The 21,223-nt window shown below is 33.0% G+C and overlaps 1 protein-coding gene across 1 annotated transcript in view; it reads right to left on the bottom strand.

The window, feature by feature from the left end:
• LOC114326180 (transmembrane protein 47) overlaps nucleotides 1-21,223 on the bottom strand; it is a 182,305-nt gene that overhangs the window by 46,147 nt on the left and 114,935 nt on the right. The window contains exon 3 of the mRNA XM_028274446.2: nucleotides 9,865-10,014. Coding sequence (XP_028130247.1) covers nucleotides 9,865-10,014 — 150 coding nt within the window. The remainder of the gene's footprint in view (nucleotides 1-9,864; nucleotides 10,015-21,223) is intronic.

Below are 21,223 nucleotides of genomic sequence, written 5' to 3'. Positions count from 1 at the left end.
GTTTATCCCAGAGACCTTTATTTTGCAATAAGATAAGACAGAAAATAATGAAGATAGAGCAATTCTGAGTATGCCAAATGAAAGTAGAAGTCCATAAGGAAAAATTTCCTGTAACTGGCTGTATACCATTAATTAAAAAAATTGAAGAAAAAGATCTTCTGTGTAAAAGGTATATTTATTTAAACCCCAATAAAGGTTTAATTAAATAAATATACCTTTTACACAGAAGATCTTTTTCTTCAATTTTTGAAAGTAGAAGAGTGATAGTATCAAAATTTATTAAAAAAAGATAAAAAAATAATTAACATAGTCAAAAATCCTAATGCCAATTTTTTAAAATTTTGTAGTTTATAAACATTTAGAATAACTTTAAAAATGTTGTCCGTAGAAACAATCTTTTTATATATTCGAAAAGATAGTATTTTAACACGAATTTTCAAATATAAAAATTTAGCCTGGGCTCATTTGGGACAAAGTTAGCCATATGTTTTTTTTAATTCACAGCTAATTTGTTTATAATAATTAAGGAATCTCATTAATGCCATTTTAAAGAATGGGATTTGTATTTTTTCTTAAAAAATTTGCACAAACATTATACCTTCACAGCACCCTCTACGATTTTTCAAAAATGTAGTGCAAACGATTACTAGGGGGAACCTACAAATTCAGCGAGTTAAAATACCGAAAAAGCAATTTCAAACGAATACAATTAGCTGTATCTCCGGATCAACTCAATGGATTTAGATCTTTCTTTTTTTAATTGTTATGTAATTTTTACGTACATTACAAATATGCAATTTGTTTATAAATTTATTAATTAATAAACAGTCTAATTTGTTTAAACAATTCTTGAAAAAATATTTTTTTACAAAAATCGTATTTTTTTAATCATAGTATCATTAATGATCACAGAAAAAGTTAAAGTACACTTTAATAAATAAATGATTTTTATTAGATAATTATTTATTGAAGATAATTTATTTATTAAAGTATACCTTAACTTTTTCTATGATTAATATTGATATATATATATATATATATATATATATATATATTATATATATATATATATATATATATATATATATATATATATATATATATATATATATATATATAGTTCAGCTCAACAGACCTTAGGGGCCCAAGGCTTCAATTGTTTTCTTCCATTTCTTTCTGTCTTGTGCTAGGTTTTTCCAATCTTGTACCCTCAGCGACTTCAGATCTTCTTTTGCAGACTCCAACCATCTTCTTCGGGGGCGTCCTCTTTTTCTTTTTGTACCAGCCTCCGTGTTTATTAGTTGATTGGGAACTCTTCCTTCTTCCATTCTTGCTATATGCCCAAGCCATCTTAATCTTTGAATTTTGGCGAGTGTTGTTATTTTTGGTTGTCTATATATTTGCATTATTTCTTCATTCGTTCTTCTTCGCCAGATCTTCGCCTCTTTTAAACCTCCATATATCCTTCTGAGGATCTTTCGTTCCCATCTATCTAATTTTACTTCCATATCTTTATTTAATGTCCAGGTCTCGCTAGCATAGAGTACCGTAGGTCGGATAACTGTTGTATATATTCGTTTTTTTGCTTTTCTGGATATTATCTTCGACCTCAGTATCTTATTTAGACTTCCAGCACTCTTACTACCTTTCGCCATTCTTTTTGCTATTTCTTGGTTCTCTTCGTTCCTATTTGTTAGTGTTACTCCCAAGTAATCGAATTGGCCGACAATTTCGAAGTTATATTCTTTACTTGGGCTTTGTATCTTAAAGGACTGTCCCAGATGATTTTCATTTCCCTTCATCACCATATATTTCGTTTTCTCTTCGTTTATTTCTAAACCATATTCCTTGGCTGTTCTTTCTAGTCTATTGAAGATTTCTCTTAATTCTGCAGGTCTCCTTGTTATTAAAGTAATATCATCTGCGTATGCTACACATTGATGCCTGTGATGATAAACTGTGCCTTTAGTATAGATATTGCATTCTCGTATAATCTTCTCTAAAATTAAATTGAAGAAATCTGTTGATAACGGGTCACCTTGTCGCAGGCCTCTATTGGTGATAAAGCTATCCGAAACCCGTCCTTCTATCATAACTTTACTTTTAGTGTCACTAAGTATGCATTTAGTCAATCTTACTATTTTTGGTGGAAATTCAAAATATTCTAGCGTTTCATATACTTTACTTCTTTTTATGGTATCGTATGCCTGTTTAAAATCAATAAATAACATATTTAATGTTAGGTTGAATTCATATGAGCTAGATAAAATTTGTTTCGTTGCAAAAATTTGGTCTATTACCGATCTTTGTGCTCTAAAACCCGCTTGATATTCACCTAGACAATTTTCCACTTTTGTTTTAATTTTATTTCTAATTAATATGGCCAGAATCTTATATACTGTATCTTGTAGAGCTATTCCCCTGTAATTTCTACAATCTGTAACGTCTCCTTTTTTATGTACAGGACATAGGATAGCTTCTTTCCACTGATTGGGTATATTTTCTTTGATCCACACTTCGCATATTAACTCGGTGATTTCTTCTTGAAGCCCTTCGCCACCATCTTTTAAAAACTCTGCAATGATACCGTTTTCTCCCGGTGCTTTGTTGTTTTTTAAGTTTTCTATGATATCTATAATTTCTTCCTTGGTAGGTACTTCTTCATTCACATTTGGGTCTCTTTCTTCTTCATGTGGTAGTTGCATTTGCTCTATTTCGTCTTGATCGTCTGTGCATAATATATTCTGGAAATAATTGGCCCATCTTCTTAATTTTTCATCTATTCCACCTATCAGATTTCCCTCTTCATCTTTATAATATCTTGATGCGGTTTTGTACTGGGTTCGGTCGCGTTTTATTTCTTGGTAGAAATTCCTGACTTGTTTATTTAAAAAATCTTCTTCAATTCGGTCTAATTTCTGCTCTAGATTTAACCGTTTCTTTCTTCTACAGATCTTCTTTGCTTCCCGTCTTTTTTCAGCATAGGCTTGTTTACTTTCTTCATTATTTCTTATTATGCTGTTTATTCTGGCTTTATTTCGGTCCCTAATTGCTTTCTTACAATCTTCATCGTACCAGTCTGTTTGTTTACTTTGTCTTTTTCTTAGTAATACTAAGTCGGCTGCCTCTTGAATGTTTCCCCTTAGCTGTACCCATCTGCTTTCTATATCATCTACTGTTGTCTGGCTTTCTATTTTCTCTTCAATTTTCTGCTTGAATTTTTTCTTAACCTCTTCATTCTGAAGTAGTGCACCGTTATATCTTTTCATTTTTGTGCAACTAGTCTTAGGGATTGTGGGAATTATTTGCTCCATTTTGACTTTGACCAAAAAGTGATCAGAATTTGCATCTGCACCTCTATAACTTCGGCTATCTTGTATGGCTCTTGCATGTTTGGCTTCTATTAGCAAATGATCTATTTGATTTACTGTTTGTCCATCTGGTGATACCCAGGTACCTTTATGGATTTCTTTGTGGTCGAAATAAGTGCTCATAATTCGCATATTGTGTTCGAAAGCAAATTCTATTACTCTTTTTCCATTCAGGTTACTCTCCCTGTGTTTACTTTTCCCCCCTGTTATTTGTTTGTATACGTCCTCTCTGCCAATCTTGGCATTGAAATCTCCTACAATTATTTTTGTGTCGTATGATGGTATTTGGTAGAGCAGATGCTCTAACTGTTCATAAAAGCTATCTTTAACATCTTCTTCTGTATTTTCCGTTGGTGCATGTACATTTATAAGGGATATTTTTCTGTATTTTCCCCTCATTCTTATTTTGCATAATCTGCTTGTGACTGCCTCAAAATCTATCACCAGACTGGCAAATTTTTTCTTTATAAGGAATCCAACTCCAAATATACGTTCATTGTCTCCACTGTTGAAGAATACATAGCTTCCCACATCTATGCAGAAATTTTCTTTTTGTTTAGTTTCTTGTATAGCTGCAATATCTATCTCATATTTCTCCAATGTATCTGATAAATTTTTTATTGCCCCTACTTCAAAAGTCCCTCTAACATTCCATTGTCCTATCATAATCATATTTCGTGCCTTTTTCGTTTCCGTATTTATCTGTCCACTGTGTTTGTTTAGACTTAGTTTTTTTCCATTTTCTCTAATTTTTCGGTACTATGGTTCCATTTCCACCATTCATCGTTTATACATATTTTCTGATAGCCGACTTTCGTTTCATTACCTTTTCCTTTGACTAATATGATTAATATTGATAGTATGATTAAAATCATGGATTTTTGGAAAAAAAATATTTTTTCAAAAATAGTTTATTAATTAATAAATGTCAATACAAATTGCATATTTGTAATGTACAGAAAAATTACATACAAATTTAAAAAAAAAACGATCAAAATATATTCAGTAGATCCCGAGATATAGAAAATTATAGTAGTTTTAAGTTGCTTTTTTTAGTTTTTGAACTCGTGCATTTGTCGGCTCCCAGCTCCCCCTTCACTTACCACGACTAGTCACCAATTGAACTACATTTTTAGAAATTAGTGTAAAATACCAGCTTTTCTAATATGTAAAATTACTTTTTCTATATTAGGATTTATTGGACTATATTAGATAATTTTTGTATCGTTTTTTAGTACATTTTGATAGTATCAGTTTTCTACTTTCATTTGGCATACGCAGAATTGCCCTATCTTCATTATTTTCTGTCTTATGTTATTGCAAAATAATGGTCTCTGGGATAAACAATTAGAATAACCCTTAAACTAATTAATGCATCGCTCTCAAATTTTGAGGGTTTGTTAAGTACCAAAATACCCAACTTTGGGTGAAACACTAAAATTCTAAGGTGGTTTTAGTAAAAGTTATTAACAAATAACGATTTTCACTTATTTTGCACTTTGCGTAGCAACAAATTAACTTTTTAACTTTCAAAAATCCGCATTTTGAAGGTTTTTAATGTTCTAAAAAATTAAATTTTGTAATTTTATGTCAACTATTTAACATTTTAATGGGGTGCAAAAAATCGAAAACAAATTTTTGCACTAAATTGTTAATAATTAAAAAAAGGACGCGAACTCTAGGCAGGAAACAGGTAGGTTTTATTCCTATAGGTCTATAATAACTAAAAAAGTAGTCAGCTACCTTGATCTTTGAGTGTCCCTCTTTCACTTTTTCTCTGATACCTCACGTTTTTAACAACTAGCAACAACCGTTTTTAACAACCTTATATCATGGTGTTAGAAGAAAAATTAGCTTTAATTTGATACAAATATAACATGAAAGAGCGTTTTGTCCAAACATGAATTACTATTAACTTAATTAAAACTTTTTGACTAGCAACCTTTTATCAGTGTATTCTCCTATTCTTAAATTTATATAAAAATGTGATTTTAATTAACTACGTTATGAACCTAGTAATGTTATAGTGGGATCTTAGACCTTATAATTATTTTTTGTGTGGCGCGTGTGTTGACTAAATGCCTTGTTACTAATAGTACGGGATCCCAATATAGGTCGATCTGTACCCATCTGCTTTCCGGATGAAACATTTTTGAAGTTATACTTCTTTAGGCACGAGGGTGAATTTTTACATTCCCTGGCGCATGCGCACACCGACAGTATGTTAGTCGCTACATCTTTATGTAGCGCAAATAAGGTTTGCGTAAAAAGAATATATTATTAGTGTCTTTAGTAAATATATTTATTATATTTTTTGTGTCTTTGGATTTGTCTTCCTCGGGAATAAGATGTTTTATAATAATAGTAAGTATATTTAAAGCATTTTTGTATACTTCAGTTGGTCTATTAATTTTGTCAGTATGTATGAGAAATCTTGTAACCTGTCAAAGCAAAGGGAGTATAGCGCAGTGGTAGTGCGCGTGACCGAAGATCCGAAATCCGAAGATGGTTCGAATCCCCGTGTGTTTTCTATTTTTTTTTTATTTTTCTTATTGTTTTAATAAAATTTTTTGCAAAGTAGTAAGTAAAAATTAGTTTAATCTTTAAATAAAATACAAATAACCTGTTGAAAGTATATTTGTTTCGTTGAAATCATATATAGAAGTATAACTTCTTACGTGCGTACAAAGTACACACACATTCTTTTTTTTTATTAAATTTCATACATAGACAAATATTTCTAGCATGGGTTGCCTATCAAAATCGTGTCATAGCCATCCTTAAGGGGGGCCGTAGGGGTTGAAATCAATATTTCAAGCTCATTTTTTTTTAAAGTATGGTAGAATTATTTTATTTTTAAAATAAATAGGCATGTTCATTACAATTCATAGATTATTCAAGAAAAAATTCAAGGAAAAATATTGAAAAATACTCCAACGGTGGCAAATTTTTAAAGACAGCTCAAAAAACAATGAATGTTGCGGTGGACATCAGAACTCATCGTTGGATCATGGTAAACAAAAAATTCAAAAAGATTTTATTAGCTTATGAGTTTCTAGAGGTAACGCTGTTGAGTTTTTTAGTTTTATCAAATTTTGACTTTTTGATATAACTCAGAAGTCAAAACAACGAGTTTTTTGCAAAAAAGGGTGAAAATCAACATATTTATTATTGTTAATAAAAAAATAAGCAAAAAACCAAAAATATCTCAACACTGTTACCTTAAAGAATGTCTAAAGAAAATATATACAAAATTCAAGGTGGGTTGGCCAAGTAGTTTTTGCAGTCTTGAGAAAAACGCGTTTAAAGTATTGTCAACTTTTATTTTCAATTTCTTTTTTGTCTGTTAAATTGTAAAGTGATGCACACCGGAATATGTTTTTGAATTGCGGGGTAATTTACAAAAAAAATGAGAACAGATGTTGACCGTTTCTCACTACGCTCAAGCGCGCTGACGCGAACTTGCTGCAAAGTGGGTCGAAGGTAGGGAGGTAGGGAGATAGTGTTAAATATTTCTATCTTCGACTAGCTTTGCAGCAGGTTCGCGCCAGCACGCTTGAACGTAGTGAACAAAGGTCAACAGCTGTTCTCATTTTCGTTTGTGAATTACTCCGCGATTCAAAAAGATATTCCGGTGTGCATCATTTTACGATTTGACAAACAAAAAAGAAATTAAAAATAAAAGTTGGCAATACTTTAAAAGCTTTTTCCTCAAAACTATTTTTTTTTCAAAGGCTGTAGACATTATAACTCAAAAACTACTTGTGGCCCACACATGTGGAATTTTGTATATATTTTCTTTAGGCATTCCTTAAGGTAACGCTGTCGAGATGTTTTTGCTTTATGCTCATTTTTTGTTTAACAATAATAAATATATTGATTTGTACCCTTTTTCGTAAAAAAAATTCGTTGTTTTGACTTCTGAGTGATATCAAAAAGTCAAAAGTCGATAAAACTAAAAAACTCGACAGCGTTACCTCGAAAAACTCATAAGCTAATAAAATATTGTAATGAATATGCCTATTGATTTTAAAAATAAAATAATTCTACCATACTTTCAAAAAAAATGTGCTTGAAATATTTATTTCAACCTATACGACCCTCCTTAAGAATAGCTATGACACGATTTTGATAGGCAATCCATGCTAGAAATATTTGTCTATGTATGAAATTTAATAAAAACAATGTTTCATAAGGAAAACAGATGGGTACAGATCGACCTATATTCGGATCTTGACTATAAGTAAAATCGGCTACATTGTTTTTTACCAAGAATCGCTATTATATTAACGATAATGATCGTTCGAACCATCGAACATGGTTGAAGTTCCGATCCGATAAAGATGAGAATTTTTATAATATATCCGATATATTTTAAATGAATATTCCGATGGTTAAAGGCTGGTAATGGACCTCGGAGACAAAGTGAGGTGCCGTAAGAACTCTGAGAAATGTCCACTGGTTCCCGACGAATAAGTCGGGGGTTCTAGAAATAGGACTCAGCTCTGCCAGCAAATCCTACTCTAGCGTCCTCAAAGACATATGTCGCGTAACCACTGGGTGTATGGCGTACAATGGGTGTGCGTTATGCAGCAGAGTAGAGAGGGTAAAAGGTGGCTTTCCGGCGCCTAAAAACTGGAACAGATCGGCTAGTGGAAAAAACCCCGAACAAAAATTCTGGTCCTTCAAGTATGAGGCTTGGATCGACGTGCTAGCAACTCGTCATTCGCAAAACGTTTTAAATAATATGCTACAAATTTCGAAAACTCGCCTCGGAATATGGATGGATTTAAACGACGACGAAAATTGCAACGGAAACGGACACTGAAAATGGCTACATGGAACGTACAAGGTATCAGAAATAAACAAAAGGAAGTAATATCGGAGCTTGAAAAAATGGAAATTAATATCTGTGTACTGACGGAAACGAAGAAAAAAGGTAAAGGTAATGAATAATAGAGCTAAACGGGGGGTAGCTGTACTCATTCATAATAAATTACTAAAATACGTAAAAAGCTCGCAAGAAGTTGACGAGCAAATTATTATGGTAGAGATGACGAAAAATGGCCATAATATAGGTATCATAGGAGTTTATGCTCCCAACGAAGATGATGCGGTAGCAATTAAAGAGGAATTAAGAAAAACCAGGAAGTATTCATTCTGGGAGATTTAAATGCACGAGTGGGAAGAATAGACAACAGTCAGATTATTGGAAAGCATGGAGAGGCAATTTTAAATGGAAACGGTACGCGACTTTACAGCTTATGTGAGAGATTATCGTTAAAAGTGTCAAATGGATTTTACGCTCATAAAGACATACACAAATGTACAATGTAATAAGATACATTTGAAATAAAATAGTAAATAATATCTAAATATTAGTTTATTGCATGTATTATAATTATTTTAAGGCCATATTAACATATCTAAACGCGTGCGGAAAAGTAAAACGCGTGCGGAAAAGTAAAACGCGTGCGGAAAAGTAAAACGCGTGTGGAAAAGCATGGAGAGGCAATTTTAAATGGAAACAGTACGCGACTTTATAGCTTATGTGAGAGCTTATCGTTAAAAGTGACAAATGGATTTTACGCTCATAAAGACATACACAATTACACAAATATACGTGGAAGAATTGTCGCATTAATTTCATTAAAACAGGAACACAATAAGATACATTTGAAATAAAATAGTAAATAATATCTAAATATTAGTTTATTGCATGTATTATAATTATTTTAAGGCCATATTAAAATATCTAAACGCGTGCGGAAAAGTAAAACGCGTGCGGAAAAGTAAAACGTGTGCGGAAAAGTAACTTTCTAAACTAAAACGCGTGCGCGAAAGTAGACATTTTTGCACGCCCGTAGAAAAAAATATTTGTGGTTGTTGTATTGAACCACGTTTGTAGATTTTTCTGCCAGGAAATCATTCGCCTTACTGGTTCTCGTTTTCCTTTTATTTTTCCTTGCAAGATTAGTTGCAGCAGTCCATATGTTTTGCTGTTCCTCATGATGTGACCTAGGTATTCGATTTTGGTTGTTTTTATTGTGGTTGCCAGATCTTTTTCTTTTTGCATTCTCAGCAACACAGCCTCATTAGTAACTTGGTCGGTATAAGATATCTTCAGGATTTGACGATAAAGCCTCAATTTTCTTGCAGGTGGCGTCTGTGAGAGTCCGCGACTCAACTCCGTACAACAGTATAGAAAAGATATAACATCGTAGTAGCCTGATTTTTATGGGTATTGATAAATCATGACATTTGAACCTTTTCTGCTATAACTGCCATTTTTTGAACTGTAGATCTTGCTTTCTCTACCCTACATTTGATTTCTATGGAAACATCCCAATTTTCATTGACGTTCGTACCAAGGTAGGTGTATGTTTTTATTCTTTATATTTGTTGACCGTTCACACTGATTCATCTAAATTACTGTTCCTTCTTAGAGATCATTATATATTTACTCAATAATTACTAAGTATATTATACTTACATGCCAGTCCCATAACGATAACAGCAAATCTGTAGTACTTGTATTTCGTATGGTGATCTTTGGTTCCTAATCCTAGGCCTGTAAGAACGGTTGCTACAAGGTCTGTCAGTAGCGTTATTACACAAAGGGCTGCTGCGGCTTTTATATAACCTGCAAAAATAAGAAAACAATTATGTAATATTTTTAATACTAATGTTTTCTACCTTTTTCATTAAATATAATTAAGGAAGATTTTAATTAGAAACATTGGACTTTTAAAATTATGAAAATTTGTTAACGTTAGAATAGAACGGTAATACAAAAAAGTTAAATCATTAGATTTCCTCTTAATAAGACGTATGAACTTTGTGTGCTGCTACCAATTTAGTAAACCTCGTCTCTATTTTCTTACGCACTAATTTTAAATGATCGCTGGAGTAGGTACCGCATCTACTGAATTGAATAACCTTTCAAATTAGCTAGCACAGGCCCCTACTCTCATTCAAAAAATTCTATTACGTCAACTCGCCCAGATGGATGACGTCACTAGTGTGATATATATGTCAAAAAAATCATAATTTAAAAATAAAAATCGACCTGTTTCAGGATTTTTCCTTAAAATCGCTGGCTTACGAAATACCGAATTTACTCCAAACATTTGCACCATACTGTATGTTAAAATGCCATCACTGCTCCTTGTATCTCCGCAGAACCCCCAGGGGGCGATAGCGCCTATTTTTAGAATCACTGGTCTATAAATTTCTAAAACAGGCAGGTATCATTATTTTTAAGGGGCTACCAAACCACGTGTTCTAAAGAGACATTTTCTTTTTCTATCTCCCTTATGGGTATAGTTACACAGAACAACAAAATATAAACAGAAAAAAGTCCATATGAAAATTTTTCTAGAATTTGCTTGATGTTTACAAAATATTTCTGAAAGTCCAAATAACATATTTTTTCAAAGTTTGGATTCCATATTTTCTTTTCATATACAGTTTTTCCCAAACCCTTTTTTCGGTGCGTGATAGTTTGTCGAATTCGCTCTAACGCATTAGGCTGGAAGTGACAGAAAAAAAAAGTACGTCCGTGAATATTATACATAGAACTTCGAAAATGATGTATTCGTTGAAGAGTACTTCCATAGTAAAGCGACTTATAACTTATACAGTATGCCCCAAAATAAAGTATACCGAAAATGAAATATATAATTGAACATTTAGGGTAGGCAGGGGTAAAGACCCGCACGGGGTAAAGCCACGCATTAGCTTTTTGAATTTACCGGTCAATATTCTAGAGCCGGCCGTTAGGTGGGCGATCGGTAATGATATGGTTCAGTGTGTTATAAAATTTCGTGCAGACAGGAAGTGTATTACGTGACAAAATGAGGTTAGTAGATTTTTCGTAATTTTGATCTAATAATTGTATTTCTTTAGGGTAAATGTTGTTCATATAGCGATAAGATTTACTAAAAGAGCGAATTATCAGTCGTTATTGTGACTATTTATATGTGTTTTAATATCATTTCATTGTATTTTATATGCTGTATATTTATTGTAGAAGCAATTTATTGAAATAGTTCACTATGGGGCAAAGTCCCGCAGTTAAATAGAGGCAAAGCCCCGCATGCGGGGCTTTGCCCCATATTGCAATTTAAAGTTAGTTACATCTTATATTATTGTATCTAATCATTTTTTTCTATTTCAGAAACTATAAAAGAAAAACCCAGTATGTAGCATTAACGGAAGACAAACTAGTTGAGGCTCGTGCGTTACTTGCAAGAGGTGTATCCATTAGACAGGCCGCTAAAGAAATAGGTTTTCACGAATCGACTCTGAGAGACCGACTGAAAAAAGAATGCGGGGACAAACTTAGGCGATTTCGAGCCACATTTTCCTCGTATCATGAAGCAGAAATAGTACGCCATTGCATTAATCTTGACAAACGATTTTTTGGCCTTACTTTGAAATCTCTAAGATTTCTTTTATACAAATATGCTGAGGAAAACAATATTCCTCATAAGTTTTCCCCTGAGACAGAGCTAGCAGGGAGAGATTTTACTCGTAGTTTTATGAAAAGAAATAGTCTTTCCCTGCGAGTCCCCCGAAAGACAAGTGTTGCCAGAACAATGGGATTTAAGAAGGATCAATTATCTCAATATTTTGATAATTTAGAGGCTGTTATGAAGAAATTTGGCTTTGGTCCAAGTCAGATTTTTAATATGGACGAGACGGGAGTTCAAACGATTCCGAATATCCTTCCAAAACATGTAGCTCCAACGGGAAAAGAGAAGTCGCCAAGGCAGTGGCAGCAGAGCAAGGTCAAACAGTAACCGCTGTGTGTGCAGTCAATGCTTTGGGAAATTTTGTGCCTCCTTTTTTCATCTACTCACGAAAAAGAGAGAACAGGCTTTTAAGTAAGGGCGGTTCATTAGAATGCGACATGGCTGTAACCGACAAGGGATATATAAATACTCCGACATTTATGAAGTGGCTAAAACATTTTCAAAAATACACAAATGGAAGCAAAGAGAACCCAATTTTGCTAATTTTAGATAATCATGTATCACACACGAATCTACAGGTGGTAAATTTTGCAAAATCAAATAATATTGAGTTGCTTACTTTGCCGCCTCACAGCAGTCACAAAACCCAACCGCTAGATCGATGTATTTTCCGACCACTAAAGACTTATTACGATGCAGCTGTGGACTCCTGGAATGTCTCTCATCCAGGAGAAACATTTAGCGTTTATAATGTTGCAGAAACGTTTAAACTAGCATTTGAAAAAGCGAGTACTCTTGAAAATGCAGCTCAAGCCTTTCGAACTACTGGGATATATCCCTTCAACAAAAATACTTTCTCGGAAGTTGATTTTCTACCATCAGAGGTCACAGATCAACCACCGGATGAAGAGCCAAGTAATGATGATCGACTGTTAGTATTTAATAGTGACGAAAATCAGTTAGAAAATTTGCGTCCTGTTTCAGAGAATATTATTCATGGTCAACCGTCTACTTCAGGTTTAATTGCCCCTGGAGCAGACCACGATGTATTACAGGAGTCCCAAACTGAAATTACACCCTCTATGAAGGAAGACGATTCTCAATCTAAAATAGCAACTCCCAGAGATATAATTCCTCTACCTAAAATGAAAATTAAAAGAAAAAGGGTCAGAAAAGGATTGAAATCACAATTGCTGACTTCAACACCTACTAAAGAGCGTTTAGAAAAGGAAGAAGCTGAGAAGGAGAAACAACTTGCTGAAAAGGCAGCACGAGTTTTGGAAAGACAAAAACGCCTGAAACAAAAAGTAACAAAACAACTTTTTCCCACTATGGTTGCGAAAAAGAAAAAGAAGGAGCCCAAAGAACAATCATCTTCGGAATCCGATGCTGATTATTCTATTCACGATAGCAGTTCTGAGTATGATTTTCTATTCGAGGAGGAGGCTAATGTCCAAGAAGAAGAGATTGGTAACTCACTGCAGGGCAATGAATCAACAATGATGCCAAATGACTATGCAGTAGTTAAAGTTCAAGGAAAAACAAAAAATTATTTCCGTCATTACGTAGTGAAGATTATTTCTGTCTATCAAGGAGGCTGTGATGCAGTATTTTACAGGCGTTTAACAAATACTTATAAGTTCACAGAAACAAATGAAGAGTCTTTTATTGCTGAGGCGGATATAGTTTTAAGATTATCGAGGCCTACTGAGATGAATTCTTCAAGGTTTCATAATGCTATTGTTTTCTCCGAAGATCTGACTTGTTATAATATATACTAAAACAGTTGCTATGTACTTTATAAGAAATTATTTTTTATTTTTGTAAGCCAAGAATGTTATTATAGATTAATAAAAGCGTTTTCATTTAATTATTTATGCATCTATGAACTTTTATCACGATAAGGGAAAAAGCCCCGCAAATACATTTTTGAATAAATGTATACTTTTGTGGTTAACTAGTAGCCAGATAGAGCCCATACTTAGACACTATGTTAAATAAGAAATTAGCCAAATATTTTCATATTAATTTTTAAAAAATACTTATCCGACATTTCACTACATCGATAATAGTAGATATTGCGGGTCTTTGCCCCCACCTACCCTATTAACGTTTCGAAGCCCAAATCGGGTTTCGTTGTCAAAATACAAAATACTATTAAAATAAAACAAACATGTTGTTGCTAAGTAAAAAAATTCTTCTAATAATTTATTTAATCTGACTCATTTATATTGGCAATTCAGACGTATATTATACATTTTAAAGTAGAAGACTTTAAAATGATATCGCCAATATTTATGAGTTGCGTTCCTGGGACGACTTTACTAAAAGATAGTTCATTCGATTACATGAAATCAATCCCAACTCAAGAATATCCGTCGCAAAAAAATCATAGCATGTGATCTGTCTTTAAAAAGACAACCAAATGCAACGATGACAGTAAAATTCTCGCGTTAGAGATTCCATAGTAAATCACGAGGGAAAACCAGGAAAAAACCTCGTGATACTATCCCGACATCGTAAGTATTTGGTCTTACATTTAATCTACCTTCAAAAAACTAATACCAAATTCTGACTTTAATATGTTTAAATTATAAATAATATTAATATTACATAGATATACAATAAGTAATACTAAAATATAAAATTTGTACTAACTCGATATGTTATTGACTTACTTACTTATGGCTTATTTCCCATAAAAAATACGTAATTATAAAAATGCCACAAGGAAATAGCTTCAGAACAACATTAAGAAACCGGTATGGGCCTAGCGTTTGTCAAAATTTTAGGAGATTGGAAACCTTATACGAGAAACTGGCACACTGTCAGAATTCAATTAAATTTTTAAGGAGATGTAGAAACAACAATTTAATACCAAAGGGCTTGAGGTTACGGCCAGCATATTCAAGCAGAAGACTTCAAAATATTCTACATAGAGCCAGTTTATCGATGATTCGGGAAAGGTTACAATTTCATAGGTCAAATTTATTTTTTATCGAACAAGACATCCCAAGTATTGAAGATTTGCTTTTTGGAATGATATCAAATTCTGATTTTGATCGAATTACTTTTAGTTTACAAATAATTGATCAACATTCATACCAAAAACAAAGAAATATACATTTAAATAAATTTAATATTCTTTTAGAACAAAATAGTTTACATGCTTTTGATAACCTAAATAGAAATAATGACATATTAGCGACAGTTGTCAATCTATCAAATAGAAATTTAAATGCAACTGAAAATTTAGTATTGTCAAAAGGTTTAAACTATGCTGTTACTCATCCATCTATTCCAAAATTAGACATAATTAGCTGTGGAAAAAATATCCCAGTGTTTACCAAATCATGAAAAAGAACAATATAGGGTACTATGTAAACTTGAATTGGAAAAATCTAATAAAATTGAACAGAACATCAGCAAAGAGGAAATGAAAGCTTTAAAAACTTTAAAAAATGATGACTCCATAACAATCCTACCAGCAGATAAAGGAAATGCAACTGTAATAATGGACAAGAATAAAAAACCGCTAAACGCCGTAAAAATGAGTGGCGCATAAAATATTCCAGCTACAAAAGATCTGATATGAATGTTACGTGGCGCGAAAATGGATTTTCATTTGATGCAAAACAAAATTCTAGTTTTATTTTAAAAGATTTTTCCATAATATTTGCTAAATTTGAAGTAAACGCGCCACAAAAGAGTAACTTTGATACAGTTTGAATTTTGAAACTCTTTTGTGGCGCGTTTACTTCAAATTTAGCAAATATTATGGAAAAATATTTTAAAATAAAACTAGAATTTTGTTTTGCATCAAATGAAAATCCATTTTCGCGCCACGTAACATTCATATCAGATCTTTTGTAGCTGGAATATTTTATGCGCCACTCATTTTTACGGCGTTTAGCGGTTTTTTATTCTTGGATCAGGAGTTTTTCAAAGTTAGTTAAAAATTAAATGTATGAAGTTGAATGCAATGTTCCTTTATTACACGTCAAGCTTTATAAATGGTCACCTTTGTTGCATTATCTCCCAAATGAACTAGTGTCCATCGAATGTACACTAGATTTTTTTCTATTCGAAATAGATTGAAAAAAAATATATTGAGATGGCAGGTAAATGAAGTCGGATTGCCCGTTGCCAGATCAAATTTAGCGTCGTAACCACATAAACCCATTTAGCCTACATAAACCATTTGGGGAATAATCGTTAATTGGATTATACTTTTGTATCTTAATAACTTCTAAACGGCTTAACCGATTTTAATCAGTAAACATGAGTTTGAAACGTATTGACCAGTAGTAACTGATGGATCTAAGGTCAAGTATGATAACTGAAGCTATTACAGCAATTATTGAGCTTGAGAAACCGTTTTTCCCACAGGAAATAGATTTTATCATATTTATGAAGCCTATAACCTAAAAATTCGAATTTTCCCGGATATGAGGTATACACCGTTAGATTAGTCTTGAGTCCTTCTACAAACGCTAAGTTATTGGCGCAATAGGGATGTTCACAAAAAATTAAAAAGTCATTTCAAACATGTAAAACGATTAAGAAACACCCTAGGAATAATTGTCCAAAATTTCAACAAAATTGAAAAAGTCTTTCTATAAAAAATCTTTACTAGAAATCTAACATTATTTTAAATTTCAAGAACGCTTCTCTATTGGCCTGACGTCACTAGTTGCATACCCCAAGCGCGCGCCATTCTCATAGTGTTATTGTTTACCTGTTTCGACATTTCAGGTCATTTTATTTTGTTCTCTTCTTGTTTTATCAGGGTTAAAGTGGAGTTTTATAGTGAATTTGTTTAGTTTAAAGTGGATAGACTGTTTGTAAGAACATATTTTGGGTGGTACAAAAATAAACAAATAAAATGGAAGAAGGTTTTCAGAAAGCCGATTCGTATAAACTACTGACTGTAGTGTAGATGTAACAATGGTGTATGATTTATTGGCATCTTGTAAAAAAATAAATCTACCACAGCTTTACTGAGTATATATTCCATATAATTTCCATGTCTTCTTTAAGCTAAAAAAATAAATGCTTAATACTCCACAAAAAAATAGAGAAAGTTGTATGCATGCATTGTACGCATGCATATTGTATACATACATTGGCTGGTTATTACCTTACCTTGGTTAGGTGTATTAAAACTATTTTTATTCTTCTTCATGTGCCTTGTCCGTTGTGGACGTTGGCTATCATCATGGCAATTTTAATTTCATTTGCGGCGTTTCTGAATAACTCGATCGACTTTTGTCCAAATCATTGGAGTAAGTTTTTAAGTCATGAGTGTCTTTTCTTCCGGGTCCGCGTTTGCTCTCTATTTTACCTTGCGTTATCAGTTGGAGTATACGATATTTATCATGCCTCATGAGATGACCGAAATATTTAAGATTTCGTTTCTTAATTGTAAAAGAGATTTCTTTTTGTTTTCCCATTCGATGCAATACCTGTACGTTGGTGTGGGTCGCCAGGATATTTTGAGGATACGTGGGTACACACACATCTCGAATGCCTCTAGCTTTTTCATTAACGTTTCCATTATTGTCCAGGCCTCTGCGCCATATAGCAAGACCGGAAATAATATCATTTTAGCAGCCGCATTTTTAGTGAAAGAGATATTATATGTCGCAATGGGTGAAAATATTTCTCATGCATGTTGTTAAATGTTACTCTGTCCTTTTCAACTCTAGATCTTATTTCGGTTGTTTCGTATTTAGAGTTGACAACTGTTCCAAGGTAAAAAATATTTTTGAACTTGGGTATCATACATTTTCATTTCAACCAATCTTTTCACTAAATTATTAATGATTTTAATATAATATAAAGTCATACCTACATCCACATGTAGTTATTTCAAGGTTTACTTTTACTGTCTGTATTATTAGAGTCTCGTTTTTAGGAATATCCCAGTTTAAGGAATACAAATTTGAGGTCCCGAAACTTTTTCATTTACTCCTTAAGGGGGTAGGTGCAAAATCTTGGTCTAATGCTATTTAAATTCATTAATTTTTTTCGAATTCTGAGAAAACTAATAAGTATTTTTGAAAAATGTAAATGCAGAAAGAACAATTACATTATTACCAAGGGCCGAAAGTCTCTGGAAAACTTGTATAGTGTTTATTTTATTAAGTTAGTTCTATAAGTTAGTTATTTTAAGTTATAGCTGCAACAAAACATTTCTTTTTCTGTTTTAAATTGGCTGGAACGGTCTTAAAAATCTTGTCAGAACTGTTTTTTTGATGTATTTACACACCCAGGAACAAAACACCACTGATTTGGCTTCATTTTTAATAATCAAGTACGTAAAAAACTGCGCACATTCAAATACACTTCGTAAATAAGTATACAAAACTAGTCGTCGATCAAAGACGTTACGACTGCTGACGTCACAGACCGTAGCCTCGCTGCAGGGTACCGTTTTTCTAGCCTCCAAGAAAATCAACATTATGAACTCATTTATCTTAAAAAATATACATTTTTAAACAGTTTTATAATTGTTACGTTTTTATATACCTTGTAATCTATTGAATTTAACTATATTTAAAAATTAGTGAACATGCCTATTCGTAGATTGAAATGTTGAGTAATTGTCGAAAAACCAAAATTTTCAAAGTTTAGTTTTTCAGTTTTTCGGCTATACTGAGCCGTGTGTATGTCTGATCCTGACGGCTTAAACACTATTTGAAAGCTTAAGTCAACATTATTGATTTGATGTATTTGCGGTTCTCCTGCCTCTTCTTGATCCGAATATATCGTCGGCTTACTGCCAAAACCAACTAACTCCACTTTTTAAAGTTTTGAGGAATCGACGTTTTAAACTTTAATTTGAAATGAAAAATCGTTTGAATTTAAAAATGATTTAATGACTGAAGAATATTAAAGTAAATAACATTATAAACGAAACATTTTGTTGAAAAATTATTAAAATGAAGTGAAAGTTAAAAAAAGTACAAAAAACATATTTTTCCGGCACTTATCGGGTTTTCTCTGTACAAAGTTAGTCAACTTCTAGGTAACTTTGAACATCACTGTCCTCCATATCAGGCACTTGTCTTGTTTTGGCAGAACAAGAATATTTAAAATGATAAAATACTATTTTCTTTAAAGAGAGATGTGCAGACAACTGCACATATCTGTTTTTGGCTGAATAAAGGTGTCATCATTGGAATTAGTTGTTATGAGACCCTTCTGTTTCCCACATTTAAAATCTGCTTTGAAGTGTCTGGTTTCATCAGTACATTCCTTGATAATTATTAAGTACAAAGGCGTACTTAACTCAGAATTGAGAAAAAGTGGAGTTAGTTGGTTTTGGCAGTAAGCCGACGATATATACCCCCAAAAAATATGCCGTTTTGAACCTACCGTCCTATAGCTGGCTTATGGGTGGTCAAAACTCACACACTATACCGGTTCTAAATCGGCCTTGACCCCCTATTTAAACACAGAGAAAAAATATCAAATCAGTTTAACTTTCAAACACACCTACATACATATCCACAAACATTTTCCCTTTTTTAAATAAAAATTGAGTCACATTTCTAAGCTCTATAACTTTTGAATGGTATAACCGATTTTCAAAATTAGACATGCGTTGGAAATGTAATTAATGATTAGTTCTATTAGAAGCTGCAAAGGTTGGACTTAAATTTTTAAACTTTTTGGGAGTTTTGGGGACGAGAACGAAAAACAGACCCTAAATAGGAAGGGCCGTAAAATCTACACCCTTGGACCAAAATCGATGGTTGACATATAAATGGGTGAGTCTTTTTCTGAACTTTAAGATGGAAGTTGGCCCAATTTTCAATTCAGTCAGATTTAGAAAATCGAAATTTTTGTGTATATATAGTGTCGCGTGTAGGGGGGTGTGGGTGTGCGCCACTGGCGAGAACTGCCGTTCTCTGGTAATGTTCAAAATTAGACATTCGTTGGAAAGGTAATGATCAGTACTGTTAGAAGCCGCAAAGGTCGGACTTAAATTTTCGAAGTTTTTGGGAGTTTTGGGGATCAGAACGAAAAACAGACCCTAAATAGGAAGGGCCGTAAAATCGACACCCTTGGACCAAAATGGATGGTTGACATATGAATGGGTGAGTATTTTTCTGAACTTGAAGATGGGAGCTGGCACAATTTTCAATTCAGTCAGATTTAGAAAATTGAAAATTTCATGTATATAATAGTGTCGCGTGTAGGGGGGTGTATTTCTACGCCACTGACGAGAACTGCCGTTATCTGGTAATCTTTTCGATATAAAACTAACAGCTTCGATAACTAATAAATCGAAAACTATTAATTTTATCAAAAAAATCTATAATGAACATTTTTTGCTAGTAATTAATATTTTTACCAGCATTTGCGGTCAAAATATAAAAAAAATTCCACCTTCGAGATGAGGTGGCAACTACCTCATGGTAAAATCGTCTTTCGGCATCATATAGATTTTGATCCTTGGACTATCCGCTACTTATTGTCAAATTTTCAAGCAAATCTATCCATTCTGTAAAAATTGCGAAGTGAAAAATTTCAGTTCCTGGACTAATTATACTTTTGGAGCTCTATAACTTCTGAACGGCTTACCTGATATTGATCACTAAACATGAATTTGAAACGTATTGACAAGTAGTATCTTGCATCCAAGATCGAGTATGATAACTGAACGTATTACAGGAATTATTGAGCTTGAAAAACCGTTTTTCCCATAAGAAATAGATTTGATCATACTTATGAAGCCTATAACTTAAAAATTAGAATTTTCCCAGATATAAGGTATATACCGTTAGAAGCGTCCTGAGTCCTTCTACAAACGCTCAGTTATTGGCGCAATTCGTAGGTTGAAATTTTGAGTAATTGTCGAAAAACCAAAATTTTCAAAGTTTCATTTTTCAGTTTTTTAGCTATGGTGAGCAGTGTGTATGTCTCAGCTTGATCGCTTAGGCGCCATTTGAAAGATTAACTCAATCCTATTGATTTGGTGTATTTACGGTTTTCCTGTCTTTCCTTGAACCTAAGATATATACGCCCAAAAAATATGCTATTTTGTATCTACCTAGCCCTCTAGCTGACTTACGGGTAGTCAGAAGTCAAAAATTAGACCGGTTATGAATCGGCCCTCACACCCTCTTGAAACACAGAAAAAAAAATTCAGATCGGTTTAACTTTTCCACACACATACATACATACATACATACATACATATCCACAAACATTTTCCATTTTTTAAATAAAAATTGAGTCATATTTCTGAGCTCGATAACTTTTGAATGGTATAACCGATTTTCAAAATTAAACATGCGTTGGAAAGATAATGATATGTGCTATCAGAAGCCGCAAAGGTCGGGCTTAAATTTTTGAAATTTTTGG

Source organism: Diabrotica virgifera, chromosome 7 (genome assembly GCF_917563875.1).
Source record: "Diabrotica virgifera virgifera chromosome 7, PGI_DIABVI_V3a".
NCBI classification, from domain to species: domain Eukaryota; kingdom Metazoa; phylum Arthropoda; class Insecta; order Coleoptera; family Chrysomelidae; genus Diabrotica; species Diabrotica virgifera.
The sequence above is the reverse complement of the archived record's forward strand: the minus strand, read 5'-3'. Positions and strand labels throughout refer to the sequence as shown.